This window comes from Acanthaster planci, linkage group LG12 (assembly GCF_054643075.1).
Source record: "Acanthaster planci isolate LZ-2023a linkage group LG12, COTS_SCS, whole genome shotgun sequence".
NCBI classification, from domain to species: Eukaryota; Metazoa; Echinodermata; class Asteroidea; order Valvatida; family Acanthasteridae; genus Acanthaster; species Acanthaster planci.
The window spans coordinates 15,780,339-15,804,641 of record NC_141788.1 but is presented as its reverse complement, the minus strand read 5'-3'; the positions used below and the strand labels follow the sequence as shown (position 1 = coordinate 15,804,641).

The following is a 24,303-nucleotide window of genomic DNA, read 5'->3' as shown; positions in this document are numbered from 1 at the left end:
TTCTTTAACTGTATACTTTTTTCAATGTATAAAAACTATTTCTTATCCTAGGTAGGCAAAATGCGTTGAAAAGTACACTTTCTAAAAATACCTTTTAAAATCGTCCATGCTTTTCTGGATAAAATTAACTTACGAGAACGCTTTAGCTGTGTTGTCATCCATGGAAGACATAGCTCAGTGGACAGGTTTTATTGTTCCAAATACAAACCTAGAATTTAATCGCTAAAAGCATTTAGAGGGGTTGATTGGCTGCTTACTATAGCGTGCACTTACACGCCGATGACTCGCAAAGAAAAATGAGTCCATTGAAATCTTTAGAAATGTGGGAGTTCTTATGTACAAACCAATGTAACATCGTGGCTTTATTCCTGCATTGGATGACATCACATTTTTGCTAGTGAAATAAGGAAATACTCATTAGCATAAACACCAACAAGGCAGTTAATATCCTTTGAAACTAGGAAACAAAAACTGAAAACGAGGTTACCTAAGAGATAAAAGGTAACCTTTTAAGATTTTTCAAAATCTCCAATGCAGCTACCCATTAAAACGAACACGTCCGTGGTAGTAACTTTTAAGTTTTCATTGTTTCATAATATTCAAAATCACGTTAATAATATCTGCTACGGTCTGTAATATCTCAACGAATTTAAATTTGCGATTCCTTATTTGATGCGTCGCAATGTTCGTTTCGCAACTTGACATAAGAGGTTGCTTGCGCTCCAAGAGAATAAACAGGGTCAAATGTACTGATTCGCAGGCCCTATAGGCACCGTTGTCTATAGGCCCTACTCCGCCAAAAATAGTTCAACAAGAAATATTTCAATGACACTGGTAAGCGAGGGATTGGCCCTTCCCATTTTGTGTTGATGCAAAGCCTCTGTCGACAAGCCGTGTACTACCGGTACACAGTTTGAACTGTGAACTCATAATTTTTTCGATAGATGGTTGATAATTGGCTTTTTACCGTGAATTTACTGAACAGTGATTTACCATTGAAAAGAAAAAAAATTCAAAATAGAAAAATATCAAAAACTCATGAACAAATCAGTGAAACATGGAGCTTTCTCCCTGGAATATGACAGTTTTGCTCGTGAATAATTTGCATATCGTAAAAACCCCAAAGCACCAAATTACCATAAATATAGCAAAACATAAATTAAAAATAAGGTTACACTTTAAAAACTGTGTTTAGTAAGGAATCATTATCTTGGTTTCATGTCGTCAACATGTTTAGATGCTATAGACATTAAATTTTAGTCCCCAGTTCCTGAAGATCAATATTTAATGGCTAAACACTATCGATAATGTCTCTAACTCGTTTAGCATGAATATAGCAATGAACTGATAGCAAGAAAGTTGTTAGAAAAATGTTTAATGGCTCAACAAAATGTTGCAAGTGTAACTGAAATACATATACATATGAGTACAGGTGCTTTAATGGGCTGGAGTGTAAAACCCAGCGCCCATTGTAAACATGTGACCATTTAAAATTAAAAGTCTTTTTGGAAATGAACGTGTTTTGGTGTTCAGAAGGGGTTACCACCCGACAACCGTGTTTTGTGTCTTGTTATTAACACTCACATATTCACTGTGTCTATTTTATTAACATATCAACACGTATTATTGTATTTGTTTAAAAAATAACCACAACAACGTTATTAGGTTTAGATTACCAACAACGCAACACGTTCATAGAGTGCTACTAGGAAGACGCTTAAAAGGTGTTAAAATATTTACACACGTTTTTAAAGTGTGCCGAAAAAATGCATTGCTTAGCCTACATTGATACAAGAAAGCCAAGTAACACAGTACCAGGCCTTTCCGCGCGTGATTCAAACATTAACGATAACAATTAATGATTCTGTAATCAGAGACGATACCGAAGGTTTGGAGAGAATGATCGTTTGTCCCTTTTCACTCAAACAGGTACACCCCCTCCTGCAGGAACGATGGTCACTGGTGACCGAGACAGCGCTGACAGCACATTGTCTGATCGGCGCGCCATTTGCTCGTCCATTTCCCGTCTGCCAGCCAATTACTGAACTAGACCGGGGACAAACACATTGCTGAGTGGCTAGCACACCCTCTCCTCTTGGTTGCCACATTCCACTGGAACTTTGAGTAAATAAGAAAATCATTCCTCGTGGACTTAATCAAGTCTGCAATGTGAAGGGGAATCCGAGAATTCGGTGATTTCTCTCGTATGACTGACGACGACTAATCGAGACCTGTGGCATACTGAACTGTTTTACTGTTATGGCCGACTATTTCACCAGCACGGCGTGCCGCATTAAGGCTGTTTTGATCAATGACATCATTTGGATCAAAGGCCAAAACTGACTCGGTTTTAGGCATTTGAGAACACACAGTCTGTTTTTCCTGTTCACTTGTATGGCAAACGCACGGAAACACACCCAGACCTACATCAATATTCTTCTTATGCCGGGGCATTACTTTGACCTCACACTTAGTACAACTCCTGCATAATGTCGGGCGCCTAAATGTCCGTACCATCAACGACATTTTGCAACGTTTGAAAAAATCTCACAGGGCACCAATGATACCTACAAGTCACCGAAAGCGATGCCGTGTATTTTATATTAAAGAAAGATGTTGTACACGTTTTATACGTCCAAACATTCAGCGCGTCTGCCGTCAGGTACCGGTATACATTTACAAACCAGCTAGATGGCGTGGCTGTAACGTGGCGGGGAAAGCATCCCTCTACATAGGGGGTGAACACTTCCTTGACTGATGATTGATTGCATTTATCTTACCAGCAGAAAGAACGGACGCAGTGGTAGAGTGCCTTTCATTAGAATAGTTTACATTCGTACAGAAATGGCAAGCAACAAACAAACCCGAAAACCAAACAAAATCGAACTATGAAGAAGAAAGATTTCTGTGTGCAGTTCAACTGGTTCCAATCCCACCCGAGCCACTATGAATACCTAACGCGTGGTATTTGCCTAAAATGAAGAAATTCTCAACACCTAAAACTGGCCTTTCTTTCAACTTTCTTTCAACAGAGTCTTGGCCATATTACAGTAGCCTACATAATGATAAAATTTACTTTGAAGGCGCATTGCCCAACAATTACAAAAAAAGAAGAAAAGAAAGAAAAAAATGGGTTACTACTCTCACGCCTTCCTCCTGAACTGAGAACACACTGTCAGGGTTTTCGTAAACTTCATCTAAGGCTTCACTTCATCTTTTAGTCTCTAACTTTGAAGCTGTCCATTAATATCTTAGACAGTGCCGGATCCGAGCATCGAACTGGGGCCTACATCCAACAGATTTAAATATTAGGTTTTTTTTCAATTAAATTCAAACACTGTAGGCCCAAACTGATCCTACCGATGAAGCCTGAGACGGAACGTAATGGAAACCATCCCGTCACTGTAAACAAGATTTTATGGAAATACACGGTAGACTGCTGTCTGAGGGCGCTGTGTGCGGGGGTGTTCATAGCCTTTCGTCAAGGCCTTCGTGGCCGTATATGTGTGTAATCGCAAAGCGACTGGACAGGAGACCAGGCGAGTGGCTTAGCCGCTCGTGCATGTGGTCTGCTGTCCAGTCGCTTTGCGGTTACACACACACAGCCATGAATGCCTCAACAAGATGTTTGACTTATGTTGTGCCGCTGAGGCTCTAAACCCAGAACTGGGGATCGTAGGACATTATGAAGTAGACTACGGCTTTTTAGAAACAAATATACAACTTAGTATTGAACTAGATTGTTTCAAGAATACACAAATTTCCATTCAAAATCACCACACACCCGTTTGGCAAAACCTTCAGGTAAGGTGACTTCTTTATACCACTGATGCTCTTAAAGTCAGTGTTTTGGCAAGTTACAAGTCACTGATAAGTATACTTCCTGGATAAGGCACTTCAGATTCTTGCTTGAACACAAATATTTCGGCCTTGGTGGATATTTACAGTTTCTCCCACAGCTTCCCGATGTCGATCCTGTTCTGTGGATCGTCGACTGGCTCGTGCCTCGTCCCGTCCGCGGCCTGCATGTCGCCCACTTCCGAGCGGCCGGTGTGCCGCCTGAAGGCGGGCGAGCAAGCCTCAATGTGCAGCCGCAGCACGCCCGCCTTGTGTAGGCGGGTCAGCAGCTCGAACTCGGAGTGCATGTCGTGGACGCGCACCATGTGGGTGTTGTCGAAGTAGTGGTACTTGACCGGGTGCGTGGTGACGTGGGCCATGGAGGAGTCCAGGAAGGGCCAGAAACCGTACAGATGCAACTCGTCGCAGAGTGCGATGGCGGCCGTTGCCAGGTACAAGCCTGGCCAATGGGAGAAAACGATGAACAGTGCAGGTTAATGTGTCAGGCAATAATTCATTTGGATGCAACATCAGGTGCTACATATTAAACGTGAACTTGTTTGCAAGCTGATCTGTCGTTGTCGTCAATAAAAATAAATGAATAAATTAAAAAAAGGTCTGACGTATAGAGCTTACTCGACAGAATCTTTCTCAAAAGGCGAAAATCGGCAAGCAGTCTTGAAGCAACTTTTTCCTTGCATTTAGTTCCGTGAATTTGATGAGAGCACCGTGTACTTTCCTAGTATTTTGTCATCTAAAAATGATTCACGGGTTGCTGAAATCCTTTCTATAAAGCTTTCATTAAAATACTTCCGCAGTGGAAATCACCTTAAGCCTTTTATTAAATAGTGCCTTTAGTTAAAGGTATTATACATGTAATACTCAGTTTTCTCTAAGAATAACCAGCTGATTCAATTTGGCCTGAGGAAAAGAACCAAGAAAAAAATACTGTATTTCATGTTATCTCTCTTCATGGTTTCTCGGATTTAAAAACAGAGCTTGTAAGTCTCTGCAGAGAGAGCTGAACTTGAAGCATATTTGTGATTGTCTTTCATTCATTCTTTGAATACTGACCGGTAGAGGGATATTTGGACAGCCCCTTAGTGGCCCAGTAATCCCTGATGAGGGAGAACTGGTCCGGATCCCCGAAGGCGACGCCCAGTGACTCCTTCGGTGTCAGCCGGAGCAGGGCCCGGTTGCATATCGGTACCCAAGCGTCGTCGCTGAAACACGGCAGCATCAGCAAACCCTGGAACTGAGACACATCCTTATTGAACTTGTCGGTGAGTTGCGTGTTGGCAAAATAATTATACCTGGGAGAAGGAGAACGACCAGAGGTGTTGTGAAGTAAAGAACAGTTTTGACAAAAGCACCGTCCTAGGGCTCAGGGCAAACTGTGTTAAGGGATATAAAAGGACAGAACTAATTGATGCACACTACAAAAACTGTGTTGTTAAAATTGGTGTTATTTAACGCCTTTGGTGTTAACATAGGATAACACCCAGTTAAATTAACACAACAAGTTTTGCAGCGAACGGGGAAGACATGGTTGTTATGAAGAAAATGTCAAAATTCTGCATTTCATCGCATACTTACTTTCGCTTAAAAATGCTAGGATTCAGCGTGGTAAAATTGGTCTTGTATCCGACGTCCTCAATATATGGGTCCATTTCTGGTACATTAATCCTGAAGAAAAAAATCCAATCGGTATCGGGCTAATTGTGATTTACAAACCACAAAGGCTAGCACTGTAAACTTCCCCAACGCATTTTTGTCGAAGATTGTCAGTATCAAAGAAATCGTCTGGTTCTCTCTTTTCCTCCGACAAATTTTGAAAAAGAGCTCCACCCACCGGCATGTCTTTACCTGAAGACGTAGTCGGCGCTATCTATTGCGGGACCGCATGCACTGTTCATCAGAAGGCCGCTGTTGCCAACCACGCTGCATTTTTTGAAGGTTATACCAAGAAAGGGAGAGACCTGGACAAAAAAAAGGAAAAAGGGAACCGTGACGCCATGGCAACCAAACAAGCGCATGCCATTTATCAAAGCAACACTGGTCGTATACACGTATTTTACCAACTAAATAAATATAATAATTATATGACATCTCTTTATTCATATCTATCACATCCTCAAGTAGCAAACGTGGCAAGAAATGGTCCTAAATCAGACACAAATAAGTTCACGATTCAAGAGCTATACGTTTTCACTCTTCGGGACTCGACCACAAACGTAAGGCCAACACAAGGTTTACACTAGATCAGTTCGCCCCAGACTTACCTCAGGTTGATACCTCGCGAACGTACTGGTGAACGTAACGTTGTTCCTCGACAGGTAAGCAGTTAACTTACTGCCTACTTTGTGGGTTGCGTTGGATGTCAAGAAGCGCCTTTGGACGTCTACTCTGGCAGCTCTTAGTTCGTTCCTGTGTTGGAGGATCGTTAGGCAAGAAATAAGGCTAACTATCCTGAGGAATTTCTCCACGGCAGGGCTTAGTTTAGGTCAGACAAGCGAGAAAAATACGTTCACAAAGGCTTCTTGTGTTTTTCGTTATGCCTCAAAATTATAGACCTACCGGTTGGTTCACGATGAAAGTCACTTTCATGAACGGCTGCTCAAGGATGCATGTGCACCTTTACAATTGGCTAACTTTGACTTAAAGAATAAAGTTTATGGTTTACACCGACCTGAAGCTAGTGATGTTTCTGCGACTTAGTCTCCACGTCCAGTCGGTGATATTCTTCTCATACTCCCTAAAGTTGACCTCGTCTGTCACAGGTCTGTCTTTCAAGGTGATGACCTTAGCGTTGACCTGTCTGAGGTGGAGTCAGATCGTTGATAGAGTAACTACCCCATAGAAACTCACCAATTACTCCTACTGACAGGCTTCGGTTCCAAGCTGATTGTTTGCTTGACACAGTGCAAAAATGGTAGTGTGCAGGTTGGGGCTAATTTAACACCCTTGAAATCTATACTGGCCAACGCCGTAACTGGTGGACGCAAATAAACAGGGTGTTAAAGTAACACCATCGCTTTTGCAGAGTACAAAGATTTTCTGATTTGTTCCAGTTTTGGGTCTGGAAAGACCAAAATTCATACTGCACAAAAGGAAATGAAAGTTCTCTCCTGGCAATAACGTTTGTGGCTTACTTCTTGACTGCCAGGTCCGGTCTGTGCTCGTCTTTGTCTCCTATTCCCCACCGCCTCTCGGCGTCCAGGTCCCGCTCCTTCATCTCACCAGACTCGGCCTGAAGTAACTTGTCTCTCTCTAAGACCTTCCTGATCTTGGCTTGTTCTCCCCCTAGCCTGAAGGAGGTTCGCTGGTTTATCCCGTGACTATGAAATACAGGAAAAATTAAGATATTTTCAACCAGGAGCAAACCTGCAGTGTGTGGAGCTTATAGTCAGACGAAATCATATAAAGGTATATTCTCATCAGGTGGGAACTAGTCACACGTACATGTACAAGTATGCACAGCATATATAAAAGGTAGCCAAATATGCTCCTATAGCCATTTCGAATCCGTTAGTGTGCGTAGCACCTAAGAATTTTTATGTTTTCAATGGCGATATTAAAAAACGTTTCTCATGCCGGCAAGGCATCCCAAAGCTCTGTACAATTGTAGAGTATGACCAAAAGAAAAAAAGACCAAAAAAAAAAAAGAAAAGAAAAGAAAAAAAGCAAACACGGACGCGACATTTTGACTTCAGATCAAATCTTCATGTTACAACATTGCAGTAGTTGCACATTTAAATTTATGCACATTCCGCTGCCATGTTTCGTGATGCCAACTTGGTTCACTGTTGCATCGAACTTATTAATTAACTACATACATTCACATGCTGACTAAAAAGATAAATTTCAAGACATGCAGGTTTAGAACAAAAATTCAAAAGTAGCAACAGATGGTATTGTTACCGGTAATCCATTCCATAGACGAGGAGCGTAATCGTAGGAGAGACTCGTCACAGTGGTAGACAGTTCACCAATTGACTACATAAATACAATTTGGCACCAGAAGTCGACAGCGGGCCGTTTTGTGTCAAACGGCATAATTCTCCCATAATTATTTGAGAAGCTGCGCTGACTCAAATGACAAGGATTCGTTAACTGCTGGCCAGACCACTGTTTATTTTGCTAGGAAGAATGGGTGTGATTTTTCTTTTGAACCAAACACTTTTTTTTCAGCCAAACTAATTCAGACACGAGTTCTGGAGGCCTGTAAAAACGAAAGATATATTTTTAGTCGAATCCGCTGTATCCCGATACCCTGGTTGACTCAGTCAATGGGCCTATTACTTGTAAAAAACAACCACGAAACAAGATTGCTTTTTTTACATCCGACCAGTTTAAACGTTGATTTTTTATGCCTCAAATATCCACGCGTGCAATACACATTTCACAGCCAAAAAATGTCAAGAAATCTTTGCCGCACAACTTATGGTAGACTTATCATAAAGTTTTTCCTCAGCGCTTCAAATTTTCTGCTACATTGATCCCTTTTTCAGATAATCACTTGTTGATCATTATAAAAAATCCGTTACGTAAAGAAAACGTGATGCTTACCTGCCGAAAAGGTTTGTCACGCGTACCCCGGTGAGTGTGGCAAACGCGAAGACGACTAACGCTAGCACGACGAGAGCCCGCTTGGCTCGTTGAATCATCTTAGCCGACTGTGGATCTGGAACGAATGAGACACAAACTTTCTGCCCTAACTGAACTGAAGAACAGTAGTGAACTGAACTGAATAGTATCACTCAGCTGAACGATACTGTTGATTAAACTACTCGGATTCCACTCTCCAGCGTATCAGAAGATTGTCTTGGATAAAAAAAACATGTTATACCAAAAAGTGCGAGTTAGGAAAGGCGGATACATGTACTTCTTTGCTGATATGAAGGCTCCACCTCACAAAATAAATCGACTCCTTCCCGTCTAATTTTCCTTTTTAGGCAGCAAAATGATTTTCCTGCCACTGCACTGTACAGAGTAATTACAATCTAAAATCCTACTGTTAATGCCTGCGTTGGAATTGAATGATGGTTCCCCGCTGTATAGCTTGACCTATATTATAGTACAATATTGTGCAAGTCGAAGCACCATAACCACCGCCAACACTGCATTGTCAAATGAACACTGTGATTGTCTGCAACAAAGCGTTAGAATTAATGTCACACACTGCATGTTATGTACATGCATAATGTCCGTTCAAACTAGTAAGTCTGCCAACCGGGTGTTGTATGTAACAAACGATTTTTCGACATTTTAAAGATGCACTGAATTTTGTTGCTGTTCAGGATTGCATAGTGTTTACTAAGAACCCTGAACAGGCCGTGAGTAATGGGCAAAAGGAGAGTAGGATCTACAGCCTCGAAGATGACTGGAAAGTGACTGAATTCAGAAACAGTTCAATTAAAGACTGCTATAAAATGTAAAATCTATCTGCGAAGAATGCATACTTTCCTGCGCTGTTCTCGTCAACATTTCATGCTGGTCTTTCAACTTCAGCTCCCTCTACCGACGGGTAACTCAAGGACCGGATCACTTAACTGCTGTTGGTCGTGCCTCCGTTCACGGGAAATCGTGTGACATCGTTCCTCCAACTACTCAGTCTCTTCAAAACCAAAGACAACTAGTCAGGTTGATTTAAAATGGCGCCAGCGATCAAGAAACGCGAAATGCAAGTGCTCGCAGCATGTTTACTGTGTCGGGTCCAGAGTCCGTGACTGCTGTGTTTGCATCGGACACACCACTCGCTTGTGCAAACAAGGCCATATTTATCGCGCTGAAAATGAGCTTTAAACTATGGAACTCAATTTTCGTATCTAAATGTAATATTTTTTGGATAGGGAGTTATAATCAAATTTAGTAATTAAGCCTGTGTAGCTTTCTTATATCAGATTTGACACAGGTTCTGCACATTGCACATTTATTGCACACTTTAATGCAGACGCCAAAGATCCTACCAGAAATACTAAATTCGCTCGTCGCCTATGCAGCCCCGGACGGGGCGCTGGGAAGGGCTGATGGTACAGGTAAAGTGTCGGCTATATTGTAAAACATGGCCTTGGTACGGTCACAGTGTGGTAATTTATCGTTTCACTAAGTAGGCCCTATCCCTGACTGCGTGTCTTTTGGCGATATACTTCAAATCATTGGTTGTCTTGATCAATTTAGGATGAAGAAATAGTGTAGTGAGAATATGTTCAGCAATGAGGAAAAATAAAAAAAAATATTGAACTGATGACAGCCGTTTGTGTAACGCATTAAGCGAGTTCGCGTGCCTGGCAGAAATTTACACACAATGCTCTGCACTTCGTTAGCTGTGACCTCGTGTGGCGCATTTCCTTCACTAACATCTATGCAAGGCCATCAACCCTTTCCAGCGCCCTGTTCGGGCGCGGGGCAACGGGCAAAAAATACTAAAAGTGAAGAAAAAATCTCACCTGTATCCACTCAGGAAACTGTAGGACGACCTCTTGCGATGTAGGATAAATATTTTCAGGAAATAACAAGGAAAGAATTTGTCCCTTGACAAATACTGTTTGTCAAGGGACTGTTTTTCTTTGGCCTATAGTTGGACCCATTTTCTGAAACAGGTACACAAATCTAAATAATTTTTTTTAAGTGAATGTGAGACTGGGCACTGTTTAAAACTTTTCATTTTGATTTCTCTGAATCTCTCTGGTTGCATTTGTCAACTTCGTTCCTATCTACTTCGTCCTCAGAGCGTTCCATGTGCTGTCGCCGATGGGGCAATATTCAATCAGAACGCATTTCGTTCCCAAAGCACGTAGGCTAACTAATTCGATTGCAGGCTGCGCTTCAATCCCAACGCAAATTAGAAACTCAGGTATCGAATCTCCCGGTGATCTGTTACGAAGCGTGTCCTTATGCACCTGGCTGATGAAGCTGTTTTGAGAAGCATGACGTAATGTCTGCCGAGCACTCATTGGATAGAGTTCATTTAAACGGATTAACATTTCGTTAGCGTGTGACATGTGTTTTTGAATATGCATGCATTGATAAGGGTACGGCGGCCAGTGTCGAACCACAGTGCTTTATGCGCCTGTAGCTGTGACATACTTCTTTCACAAAATTCTGAACTCGCATTAGCCTTCCGGTGCCCTGTATAAGGGTGGCTAGCCTTTAGTCAAGGCGCCCGTGGCACCGGTACACCATGGATGCTTGGCTGATAACATGAACTTGAAAAGACCGGTGCGAGTGGCGAAGTCTTCGTCATGCCAGCAGCCGACGTGCCTGTGGTGTCTACAGGTAGCCACAAGCGCCTTGATTAGAGGCTAAAGGGCGGCGAGAAGAGCGACGAAGCGTGCTCGTCGGATACAGTGTCATGTACCTGACTAATTCTATTTATGTTATGTATTTAGGCCGTAAATATATGAATACTCACTTCGACCGCGTCACGACCCTCTCGAGTGGCGTAGAGTGCACACCAACCTAATGACGAGAGGTCTACCTTTAATATTCCATGTATAGAGTGTACATGTAACTACAATAACCAGTCCATTTTCGTCCATATCTGCTAAGTACATGTTTTGATTAGTTAAGTCATGACTAATTATTGGAAACTGATGTCACGTTCCGTTTGATCTTTTGGTGGAGAATCTGATGGTTGTCGGCTTCCTTGGAGATAATTCCACTACATTATCGATATCATTAACTACTTAGTTCTGTTAACCATCCGTGGTCTGTATTTGGCTTGCTCCAAAAGTCCCGGTGCGTATTTTTCCCAATGCTTTTCTGTGCGAAGTAAAAGGAGAGAAGTAATTTTTCCGACGACTGATAATGGAAACGTGGGGAAAACGAGACGTTACTACCGAATGCACCAAATTTCTCGAGGGATGAAAAATTCGGAGATGGATTTGTGGGTTTGGCAGGTGATGAACTGCACATGCGCTCTGGGCTCTCCTCCGCGACGGGAGAAATGTGTGCGAAACGTGGAATTACAATGAGGGGAAATATTATCGATCAGTTGAAGCAAAAATGCATTCAAAAACTTAAACAGCAAATGAAACTGCGGCTTGTTATGCACATTTGGTCAACTTTCTGTTACCGATCGATTATCGATTCCTGGGCAGTGTGCATGCTTACCACGCACAAGCGCACCAAACAGCCGCCAGGCGCTGTATCGACACTGAGTGCAGCTTACGTCTCCAGTGTTGCGTTGATATTGGCCGTGACAGGTATAGGTAGCCTACACATTAGTACGCCTTCGCTGGCTCAGGGTTCGTGTTTTGTATGGAGTCTAAATTTAGGTCACTGAATTGAAGCCGGCACGACACGACAACTCTTTGATGGACTTGGAGCGACTGAACTCTATTGTGGGATGGATGCTGCGAAAAAGAGGGAGGCCTCGGTACGATGGCACGCCTTAGGAGAAAAGTGAATTTTAATGAGGCGTGGACGAGGTGGCGAATCGGAAACAGGTTGTCGGGCTCCAGGCAAATTGGTCGTTTTAAGCTCGAACAGGACACCTGCTCCACGTGACTCAGGAATTTAGAGCGCTCGGAGAATACAGAAATTCATCAGATTTCGTGGCTCTCCAACACCTCACTGCCGACGCTTGGGATCATTTTCTTAGAAAATTCTCGTCATCTTTTTTCAATCGCGGCAATTTTAGTTACAGCATGTTCATCGGCCACCTCTGAACCCTTCCACAATCAGTGACTGCAAATGATTGGGCCATTTTCGTCATTTTTGTCCAGCGAGTATCCAAGCCGTCGTAGACAATAATTATGGGCTTAGTGGAGATCGCCAGAGCCAGACGAAGTCGTTTCTAAGATACAATGCATGCACTGCAACCAAACGGGCTGACCAACGTGACACCCCCCCCTTAGTTTTGTTGCTGGCGAAGATATCGTCGTCTCACTTTCAAAAACTCGAAGATTATTTGTTTAGGGCGAAGTGGCGTGGGTTTCAATGGGTAGATACGATCGTATGCCTGACTTTCCGCATGGTTCATCATTACCCATAAATCGGACTTTGAGATGCTCTCATCATTGTGTCCACCCCGCACTGCCTGCTCCCTACCGGACCTGATGGTGTGTTGCGAAGCAGGGCGAGAGCTTGCTGGAGTACCATCGCCGGGAGTGTGCAGCATCAATTCATTCCGAGTTCAATCATTAATGGGACTAGACGGCGGCTATCCCTCAGCCTCGGCACTTGCAAGATCGTTTGGGTGGTTAGCTCGGAAGACAAAACTCGCTACTGAGTAATGCTGTGCTAGAAACAGGATGTATGTGGATTTCTGTGGACAATCCCGAACATGGCGTCTGCTGAATCCTCGCCCACATCTCCGGTGAACTCGACTAAAGTGCAACATTTTACGATCCCTGGCGAATTTGTCGCGGCGTTTGTTGGGGTGTACTCACCCTTGATTCTGGCTATCTTGTTCGGCAACTCGCTGGTCTTGCTTGCCGTGTACAAGGAGAAGGGCCTGCGCAAGCGAGGCAATTCCTTCATCGTCAGCCTGTCCGTGGCCGACTTCTTGACGGGCCTGGTCGGGGTGCCCACGGCGATCCTTGGCCGACTGCTCCAGAACAAGGTCACCTGTTCCACGGCCACTCGTATGGTGTTCTTCACCGCTGCGTTCACTTTCTCAGCGGTGTCCATCTTCCAGCTGCTGGCCATCACCGTCGAACGGTACTTGGCCATCATGACGCCGCTGGTCTACCACACCACCATGTCGCCACGCCGGTACTCTTACATAATCGCCTGCGTGTGGGTGTCCGGGTTGGCAGTTGGGATCATCCCCAATTTTGGCTCAAGCGAGGACAAGGACGTGTGCAACGCCAACTACGAGCCCTCGCACGCCGTCCAGCTCTTCATGCTCATCTTTGCCCTGGGCATCCCGACTGTGCTGGCCTCCATGGGGCTCATGTACTTCCACATATTCCGGAAGGCCCGGCTGCAGGCCAACCGCATCGCCGCGCTGCGCCGGGCCCTGCACCGCGTGGAGGAGCACCGGACGGCACAGGAGCATTCGGCCCAAATGAAGGCCACCAAGACTACGGCCATCATTCTGGGCGGCTTTGCCGCCTGCTGGATACCCATGTCGCTCAAATTCTTCCTGGAGGTGTTCATCGACATGGACGCCTACACCATCCTGATCCTGCAGACGGTACTGGAGTTCTCGGCGTACGCAAACTCGGCCATCAATCCCGTTATCTACTGCTACCGCAACGCAGAGTTCCGGACGGCGTTCTGTAAAATTTTGGCACCGCTGAAAATCTGCTCGACAAGGACGAGACCAGTGCGGGTAACCCCCGTTGTGCCGCTCCGGGAGAGCAGTGTGTCGTCACTGGAAAACTGCAGAATCGAAGGATCTCATGCAGTAGGGGTTATAAACATAACATAACATGTTGAAGCTAAGGAGATGTTGCCCAAGAAGGAACACTGTTGGTGTAATGACAACATACGGCATATTGACACGTATCATTAATTTCACCCTTTATGTGACAACTCACTCTTGAGCCGCTCTTCAATGTTTTCAAACAGTGTTTCAGTGATCAATGTATTTGTCTGGAAAATGTCAAATGAATTGGTTATCATTTTTAATACTTGTGCTGCTCTATATATCGCGGTCCAAATTGTTTCAAAGATGACCGTCATGGAAGCAAGGAAAGGGAGATCGAATGGGTTTCCCGTCTCTGAATACGGCAACGACAGGCAGACACAGTGTTGTTCGGACCCACGTCACACCCATCGTCGCAGGCGACAAACAGAGGTACTTGTGGCGCTCTTTCTTGAAATGGCTACATAATACACGTGACTCCTGTGATGATGCATTAAAATATGAATTCGAAAGTTACCTACAGTCGTCACTTTTGTTGTCTTTTTCATGAATTGACACTTTCATGTAAAGTTAGATACTATTTTGCATTTGGGGGGGGATCTTCCAATCTGACCTGAATAAGCAGAAGGGTCGATGTATTGAGCTATGTAATTCAAGAAAAGGAAAATTTCGCAAGTTTTCTGAAATTATGTGGTGCTGTGTAGAACAAATGTACATCCATACAAACACCTGTACATAAGTAAGTAAATCAGTAAGTAGAAAGTAACCCTTTTGAGCAAGTTGTGACTTCGGCCCTGAAATTGAGAATCAGACAACCGTGCATTTTATTTGTTACCATGGCAATGCCCTTTCCTTCGACCCAAACATTTATGAGTTTCTCCAGTAATTGCCGGAGGAATTATTGTGGCCAGTTTAACCGCGATAAGACTTGCCGTACGGAAGTAGGCCCCAAAAGCGACTTTCCCCCACTGACACGGGTTAGTAAAATAGGGGCCGAAACGCACGAACGCATTATTATAAATTATCGTGGCAAAAAAAGCCTTTAAATCGTGTCCAGTTGGACTGAAACTTCACAGAATGGATACCTTTATACTCCTATAACGTTTTGAAAAATAAAATTGCCATGAAACAGCATGGACTTAAAGGTAAACGAATGTGTTCTACCGCCATTGACTATGAAAAGATTTTTAAAACAGAAAAGGGCAGTTTCACTTAAAACTGCACGGGAAAATTTTTGAAAATGACCAATGCCCCAAATTACATCGTCCACGAATCAACTGGGCCCTAAGACTTTATCCTTTACATGTACATCTTGACAAGGATGTATTTAAAAAGGATACCACTGTGTCATGTTGTAGTCATTTTTTTTTAAACAATGAGGCTCTTTACAATATTTACCTAGACGTTTCCCCAGGTTATCGTGTTTCAGTAAGGGAATCAACATCAAATCGTGTTTTCAAAGGTCGAAAATGACTGGCGTGTTTTGGGTTTTTGTTTAAGGCAGAGGAAGTAAGCGACATCGTCAATTTGGAAAAAATATTAACTCATCTAAAATAATTGCGGACATTGGCTCGTGTAGGTCGCGAGTATAAGTCAACGGGCGACTAAAGTACACGTCCCCGTGTGTTGTCCGGAAGCGTGTCGGAAGAGGACAGTGAAGGCTATAAAATGAAAGCGTCTTGTGCATTTTCTGCCTGTCGATCAAGATGTCAAATTCTAATTTCGAACAAACACAAACTGGGAGATAGGAATCGTGTTCTCTCCCTCCTGGAAAAGCAAAATTCATCCTTGAGGAATATGTAAGTGAGCAGACAAAAAGGGTATCACTTGTCAAAGCATGGTTAATGACAGACACCGTATACGACTCTTTAGTATGAAATTTCCTTGAGATGAAATTAAACACTTTCTACAAGGCTCGTCTGTCTTTAATTCCCTTCGGAGCTGAGATTTAGACAGAGAATAAAGAGGATTCCATTTCACGAGACTCTCTTCTTGCCTATGACAGACATAATCCCCTGACAATGAATTATTCTTTGTGGGGACTTAGCGTTGACAAGGCTTGCAACTGTTAGGTTCAGACGTTGCGAGATTCTCTGAACCAAATGATTCTGATTTTTTTTTAGAGAATCTTTAGGTCCGGTAGGCGCTAAAACCACTGTTCCGCAAATTTCCGAAACTGCTGTTTGCTAGACCAGTGTTGCCGTTTCTCGGAAACTGTCGTTAATATTTGGAAATATGTAAATTTATGCATAAATCATGTGATCTCCTTATGCCACACGATTCTAACAACTTTCCCCAATTTCCTTGTGTTTTTTATTCTTGTAACTACTTTTGAATATTAGTGAATTTTTAAAAACTGACAGACGTGAGCACCAGTATCCCAGAAATTAATGTCTATTCCCTTTTTTGGTCAGTGATGGCTACCAGACCTACAATTTATACACTTCAGTTGGTATTGTAACGTCCGGGAACCAGACCGAGAACCAGACTACACGTATGTCTCTGATTCCTGATTTCATGAGATAAAAGAATGAAGGTCTAGACGCCTTTTCAAAACAAGACATCCCGATTTTTATCTGAAAAAAACCTCGCCAGTAAGTCGGCTGTCATTGTCACGGATTTACTCTTTGCGTTATAAATTCATCCATGGAAAAGAAAAAAAAAGGAAAAGAAAAAAAAATCACTTGAATAGTAAGTAGCCACCTTTACTTTGAAGGTCATGGTGACGATTTGGGGGCATAAAATACAGACAAGTTTTGGCTAAATTGTTTCAACAATAACTGTAACTACTACGCAGTGGCGTGAATTTGTGCCAGAAATTGGGGGGAAGGGGTGGGAACGGTAGGGGATGACTTACCTCACCATGAAAATTTTCAAGCGGGGGGTGTGACACCATATGACTCTATAAGAGGTCAGTGTATATGATATTGATGTACATCTGAAATGCGTATACCAAATGGCATATTTATGGCTTTTCAAAAGTGTTTTCCTTTTTTGAGTGATATTGAATGCATTTAATCATTGGAAGTCTAAAAGATTCATCACAACTTGCTTAAATGTTTTGCTCTCCAGAAAAAGGGGGCGGGGGACGATTCAGTAGCCCCTTCCTCAAAAAGTGGGGGATTATGCCCCAATCCCCCGGGATTTACGCCCATGCTGTCACAAAGCCTGTCCTGTTCGTGTTTTGCATTCTGGAAAATGTAGATGTTTAAAAAAATTCAGAAAGAGGAGGTTTCCTTTGGGAATGCGAATTTGCTTGCACCAAGTTCTTCCACGGTTAATTAACCGAATTGGCGAAGCACGGGTGGCAAGGGCATAGGCCCTATGACGTGAAAAATTAACGAATCACGAGATGTTATGATCGGCAGTAACACTGTCGCTTAAAAAGTCCGAAAAGGCAGCTCAAATCCAGCACTGAAAACTTTTCAAATTTAATTTAACCCATTCATTTTCAAAGTAATATGACCTTATTATACGAAAAGTTGGCTCTATACCCCGAATGCCGGTAATATGGATGAAGAGAAATTTGCTGTAACCGGTTGTTCCCATTATTAAATTATCACCGCTGCCAATACACTACCGGTAGGCTTTTAAAGCAGGCAGTATATTATTGCACAATGTGATATAGGTGTCATGCACTCTGGCAAGTGAGACTAAGTTGATAACGCATTTTCCTTAACGAAATTACTGTAGCTTGGAAATCCACACGATAGCATATAATATTAGTTATCACACGAGCACGATGGAACACGGAATAATGTAGTGCGTCTGTGTCCCGTATGCCACGAGGCCTAAGGCAAACTACATTACAGTGCGGGCACGATAAGGAATTTATCTTCAAGTAAACTTGACGTAGATAATGATTATAGAGAAACTGTTGGGAGTACGTGTACTGAAGACAATGATGTAATATTTGGAAAAGTGGTGAGAATCAAGAAACAGTTAACACGCAGTAAGGAAAATAAAGGGGCATATACGCGCTTTACATAAAAAAGAAGACAAACGATATCATACGGCGCACAGCAAAAACAGTAACACCGATGTACCACAATAATTCTGCAATTTTATCTAGGGGGCGTGGGAATTATTACAATAACGACAGGGCTTACACTAAAAACGGAAATAGAATTGTACGTGCATTGAACACGTGACAGTCAACACGGGCAAAAACACCACTTTTGAATTTACAGTCATGCAGATGTTCGTTAGCGTTTAGGGTAAAAAATAACGAATGCGTTGAGTTCGAACAGCGCATTACGCAGGGTTTGATCTGAACCGTGCAATACGGCTATAATATCACACTGTGATATGTGGCCATGTGGCCATGGATCGACCAATCAGAACTGAGAATTCAAGTTGGCAGATACTGTCGGATGACTCTTCGCCTTCGAACGCTGCGATATTATCCTTGTAACATTTTAAACCATTTCATGGATAAAAGTTGTGAAGTTTGGAATCTTGCAAAACTTGTCTTTGGAACAGTGTGGTTGTCACTGCATATTCCTCTCGTACATCTTTGGAGATATTTTAACCACGGCTAATAGCATTTTTGCTACGTGATGACTTGTTCACACTTTTTTCATCGCGCACTATCAACTTCTAAAAGAACACAGCCAGGTAAAAAATTCCCAGCGTTTGTTATGGAAACAAAATACCCAGTTGTTGGGAGTGTCTCTGAAGAGGCCATGTTCTGGTTCCGGCGCTGATACAGGCAGAAATTGATTAGCCTTGCAGGTGAAGAACAGTAATAATATTCCTTACTCTTAACTAGTGAAACCTGTAGCCGTCTGTTGCTGTCGACAATAACTGCGCCGTGTATTGATTCTCGAAGGAATCAATACAGGGTCCTATACATTCGGCCTTTTGGCCTGTACCTCGTTGATTTTGACGCGAGGATGAAAACGTTTTCTTCATTGATCAGGGCTGATAATCATACCTTGCCCGCTCTTTGCCTCTTTTGCCTCCCGCGTTTGGTGGAAACATGACGGGATAGACGCTTAGCATTCCCTCACCTGGTGGCAGTTAAAGGAAAATCCCCCTCCCTTCAATTGCTTGCGACAAAAAGATTTTTGTTGTAAAAATTCTTCCGTTTTCCCATTAGGAATGGCGGTAGTATATGGAATGAAATGAAGTCATACAAATGAATAGAATTATAAAGAAATAATGATTAACTTTTTTCATTTTAAGAAAACGAAGCTAGTGCCTTTGGATGCATTTTCATTGTAGAATAAGATATCACCACTTTAACAACGGTCCATCAGTCTGAATGGAGAATAAGCATTCCATAATGCCTTTATGTTATCTGCATTCGTCATAAGACCACCCCTCTTTCGGTTCAAAATACACTATTTAGGCCTATATAGCATTATTTATCTCTCAAGACGCTGATCTTCATGGTGATTCTTAATTAAGTGCATGAGTTTTTTTTTCGAATGGAAAAGATGAAATAAATTTCAGATTACACAGTTTGTCTAGCCCAGACAAGACGCATTAGGAACTCTAAAAAAATGCAGAAAACCACACTGTGACGCCATGTGGTTTCTATACACTGTATGGTATAGCCAGGCAAATGACATTCCAGAATTGCTGCAAATATAAACCTCATCTCGTTAAAAGATCTGTTGAATAAATTGAAGAAAAAAATCGACCAGTAAGAACACATGACTTACTAAAGTAAACAGCATTTCAGAATAACCAGCTGTACCCAAATTATCATTTTCCAGTGCATTGACAGTGTATGCATGTTTTGCATGTACAAAATACTGTGGTAAAAATAATTTTCTGGCTCGTGTGGCCGACGTATTGACGAGGTAAGCCTCGACGTGATTGGTCAAAGACGCAAACACGAGCGGCTTTGTGTTTATCATTATTAATTCGTCGTGTTCATGAATTATCTGTTAGTAAAGTGCGAAAGTGCAAAAATGACAGTTAAACTGACCTGGCAAATCTAACGAAATTTGTTGTGAATTGGAGAAAATCTTAAGACTGGTTTAGAGCCTGACAGTTGACCCCTGGTGGCGCGCTTTCGGAACCCTTGGATAGGAAAATTAACGTACAAAGATTTTCGAATTTGTAGCATTTTTTCGTTCAGTTTCTTCTTAATTATAAAAAATCCAATTTGGAAAAGGGGCTTGGAAAATATTTGCTCGTATATCAATTTATAGAAACTGAAAAATTACCTGATCTAAAAGAGAAATATCCTGCCAAAAATTGACCCATCACTTCAGAAATCTAAAATACATGAAGAACAGTCCAATGCAGGGGTTTTGTTCGCAGATGAATTTACGGTTTGAAATTTGTTGGTAGTCTGTTGGTAACAGCTGAAACAAAAACAGATCAAAATATTTTACGAACTGTTTCGATTTAATGTAATAAAATGAAAGCAATAATCTACATTTACGAAAGATTCTAATAGTTTGTTAATTAACCTTTGCTGACAACCACTGCGTTATGTCAAATCAACTGAACGTGGAACCCATCGACTACAGGTAGGTAGGTATTTGCAACGTTTTACAATTTCGTTTTCCCTTAAGCACGTGGAGTGAAAACAAATGTGCATGAACAAGAAGATCCAGAAACAATATCGCCGCAGGAGAAAGGTCGTTGAAGAAATTTGTTTTTTACTCATCTCCAGGTGACTTTTCCTAAATATTACCCGAGGAAGACTAGGGTAAAATTCCAACATGAGTGTTTCATGCGTGTCCTTTTACTTTCAGGCTCTATTTTATACTGATCAAAGGAAAATGAAAGTTTAGGGAGAATTTCTCCTGGTACAGGGCCCAATGATCCAATAGGAACATAGGCATACCGCCTTGAGCAGAAGCACCCCCTCACTGGTTGAAAAGAGCCATGTTGGTCGGGAGTGTTCATTGTGCAACACGGAGTAACACGTGCATTTCATAGACGATTGTGAATCAGCGAAGTGCAGTTCCCACTCAAGGAGCCTGTGTGGTTGGAAAATTGCACCCTCTCTTGGTCCAGCTCGGGGCCCACGGAAAATTCGAGCGGCTAAGAAATTACCATATTGGTTTCATAAAACACAAACACCAATAGGGGGCCTAAACATACCCACAAGAGATAAATTCTCTAGCTCTGTGGGACTGCATTTTTTGGGAGAAAGCTCATAGCTTCAGTGCTCACCAGCACTATGAAATCGGTGTTTTTTTCCCTTATGCTGAGAAGGAACTACGAAGGACTGGTGTATGCCTAGTGCACACGGAACACTTAATCTTGCCCAGCCTTGGTTTTTTGTCCATATTTGCTTGTGACGATAGGTGAGCGAATGCCGTGTTGGCATAATTCAGCCGTGGCGCCTAACCAAACTGCTCCGCCTGCCTGCAGATCACAAAGTCAAGGAGGAAAAAAGTAACGAATTGATCGTGACAAGGCCGTTGTTGTGAGCCAGGGGAGGCCGCAATTTACAAGAGCGGGCGATCAGAATGACGTCACGGGAGACGTCCCTTTTGTCATCACCATGGTGAATGTGTCACAAACCATACCGCGTTGCCACGAAAACGGGGGTCATGCAGGCACCAGACGTGACATGATAGGGAAATGGAAGAACGCCGACGACTGTTGACAAAAATATTGTGGAATGAGCAATGCCTCTCTTGTGAAACGAACGCATTCTCTATGTTGACATTTTCTTCATGGACAGTGATGATGATCAGGCTTTTGTACGGTAACTACAAAACACACTATCATTTTGTTTGTAAACTATAGAAGTGTGAAAACAGTTGCCGCTTTATAAAGGGATTGAGCGGTAAATCATTAACCTCGGCCATGTACAGCCTTTGCATGGGATACCACAAGAGTAAAGTTCCCAATAGCGTATTGGGGGAAAATATTCCTATTCCATTAATATTTACGTAAACATGTAGCTGGCACATCAGTAAAAGTCCCTCAATCATATACGGAATATTTTGAAGTATGCGATTATCAGGGCTTGGGAAAAAGCATTTAATGCTCTTTGGACTTCATTTAGAAGGGATATAATTTCGGAATAGGTCCACTCCGTTTGCCGATTTTTAATTCAAATCATTCACATTGCAGAATTTACACATTATTTTTTGAGACATAAGTAGTGTCCAAGTAAGGATGCTTGTCATGGGAAAAATGTTAATCGCGTCATCGGTGCCCAGCTATCCTAGGGGTATACTTCCATTCTTACTTTAAAAAAAAATTCACTCTCTTTTAGAATTGTGGGGGTAATTGTTAATGTAGGCTACCTGTAGGGTTGAGATAAAATGGAGGATCATTTGGCGCGTTCAAAAAATTCCAAAAAATGTCTTTTACACCTTCACTGTTCGACGACTTTGACAACAACAAATTTCTCCTCCTCATACGACTTTGACTTCTTCAGGCTTTGTATTCCGCTTATGGAAAACTTCACGCGATCGGATGTCTTAAACATGTTCAGTATGAAAAAGCTGATTTAGTGAATATGAATGTGAGGGTTTTTCTAAATTCCGAAATAAAAGTTTGGTGTGTTTGTCTGGAACGGGGACATTTTAAACTTGGAAGGGCTTTCCGTTAGTTTTCCGTTCCGTTCGTTACACCGCAGCACAATACATGCACATGATGCACGCGGTGCCCCCCCCCCCATATCATCAGTCTGGGATTTGCTAGATCTCGAGTTGGAGGCAAAGACTCGCCGGACCTCAAAAGACAGCAAGGAACGGGGATTTGAGATTTAAGAATCGGTCAGAAAAGTAAGAGGATTCCCATTGGAAAAGAGGCAGCTATAGGGCTCAACTAGGATATGATGCAAATTTTGTCGTCACAGAAAAAGATAGAGGCACATTTTCTTCCGAACGTGCCTCTTTGATACCACCATTCGAATATTTGCCGAATTGGCCATGCGTTAACATATTAGGCAGGGATTTTAAAAACTTAAACCCTTAAACCACGATTAAACTGACAACAAGTTTACTATCTAAGAAGTCAACACCTAGTTGTCCACTGAGTTCGCGTGTCTTTCCCCGGCTTTTCAAGATACTGAAAGTCTGCAGGCTGATAATCTTTTTTCCTCTGTGCGTTTGATACCATTGATACGGAGGCCCATTATTTCCAGGTATAATATATTTTATATTGCATTATTTCGGAAAACTATTGCGTTGTGGGCTACCATACATAAACAAGGTAAAAATATACCATTCTCCAGAGATCACCACTGATCGTCAGAGTAGCACTTGGTTTTACAGAAATGTGCACTTAGTATGCCATTGAAACGATACCAAGAATGTATATGTACGTCAGCTGGCGTTTTCGCACGCGTTGTTATTGGCGGCCTCCATTTTTCGTTGCACCCTGACAATGCAACCAATATCGAGTCGAAAGAGACGTCATGCGCAGGTGCTTACGTAGACACGTGTGTTGTTCGCTTGTGGGCAGGCAATTAAAGCTCAGTGTTTCACCATTTTGCCCGTTATGTCCGTGAGGTCTGTGACACTTACTGAAAGTGCGAACACATTCGTTTGTTCGAGCAGTTTATAGTGAAGCGGGTATCTTGAGAAAGCCAGGAAACTTGGTTTTTCATTGGCTTTGCAATGGCGTAACTAGGTCATTTTTTTCAAGGGGGCACCTCAAGAAAATGAGCTGTGGCCGCATTTCAGGGGAGATTTTTCACAGATTTCAAATGGGAGGGGGCACGGGCTTCGGGGGGGGCATCCCCCTCATAGTTTCACCTTTTGGGCTTCGGGATATTTCCCTTAATTTTAAGAGGTAATTTTTTGAAATTGTGGAAGGCGAACTCTACCAAAAAGTTTGAGGAGAGTTGGTTCTAACATCATGAAACAATTCGTCTAAAATGGGGGAAAATAAAAAAAAAAGAACATTTCCTCCGTCACGTAGACGTGAACAGTTATGATGAAAAATGTTGAACAAAGACAGAAAAGGAAACAAAAGAAGAAACGTCTCAAACAGTACATTTACACTGACAATACATAAAAATACTTTCCCATAAAGCAATATATGTGATATAAAGTAACTCATTATAACAAAAGTACGCCCCGTCCAGAAGCCTCCTATAGTGCTCATCACTCTAAAGATGATGTCATCATACACAATGACAACTTATTAGCTTGGCAGAGCTGACTGTTGGATCGATAATAGACGAATGAGTTTTGTTACCAACACCATACTGTCAC

General features: G+C 42.4%; 2 protein-coding genes across 3 annotated transcripts; one reads left to right on the top strand and one right to left on the bottom strand.

Moving 5' to 3' along the window:
* Positions 1 to 2,798: 2,798 nt before the first annotated feature.
* LOC110978526 (CMP-N-acetylneuraminate-poly-alpha-2,8-sialyltransferase-like) lies at positions 2,799 to 9,530 on the bottom strand. Of its 2 annotated transcripts, none has more exons than XM_022233589.2 (9): positions 9,391 to 9,530; positions 8,407 to 8,521; positions 6,990 to 7,175; positions 6,527 to 6,655; positions 6,120 to 6,264; positions 5,704 to 5,816; positions 5,434 to 5,523; positions 4,912 to 5,150; positions 2,799 to 4,297 (listed from the first exon to the last, which is right to left on the bottom strand). In XM_022233589.2, exons 2-9 carry the CDS (start codon positions 8,502 to 8,504, stop codon positions 3,942 to 3,944), a joined length of 1,356 nt encoding a protein of 451 aa, XP_022089281.2. In that variant the 5' UTR covers positions 8,505 to 8,521; positions 9,391 to 9,530; the 3' UTR covers positions 2,799 to 3,941. The 2 variants fall into 2 exon arrangements, with proteins under 2 accessions (XP_022089281.2, XP_087000448.1); XM_087144322.1 differs by having other exon boundaries at positions 9,300 to 9,529.
* Positions 9,531 to 10,904: 1,374 nt separating this feature from the next.
* Positions 10,905 to 15,305, top strand: LOC110978449 (adenosine receptor A1-like). Its single transcript, XM_022233462.2, has one exon. It carries the CDS (start codon positions 13,127 to 13,129, stop codon positions 14,216 to 14,218), a length of 1,092 nt encoding a protein of 363 aa, XP_022089154.2. The 5' UTR covers positions 10,905 to 13,126; the 3' UTR covers positions 14,219 to 15,305.
* Positions 15,306 to 24,303: the final 8,998 nt, after the last annotated feature.

Bases quoted from the DNA above. Each gene is read 5' to 3' on its own strand.
- LOC110978526 (XM_087144322.1), bottom strand. From the start codon at position 9,324: ATGTTGACGAGAACAGCGCAGGAAA. The intron at 7,176-8,406 runs GTAAGCATCACG...TGTATTTCATAG, and splicing joins GTGACAAACCTTTTCGGCAG to TCACGGGATAAACCAGCGAA. The intron at 5,151-5,433 runs GTAAGTATGCGA...TCCTTCTCCCAG, and splicing joins CCTAGCATTTTTAAGCGAAA to GTATAATTATTTTGCCAACA.
- LOC110978449 (XM_022233462.2), top strand. From the start codon at position 13,127: ATGGCGTCTGCTGAATCCTCGCCCACATCTCCGGTGAACTCGACTAAA.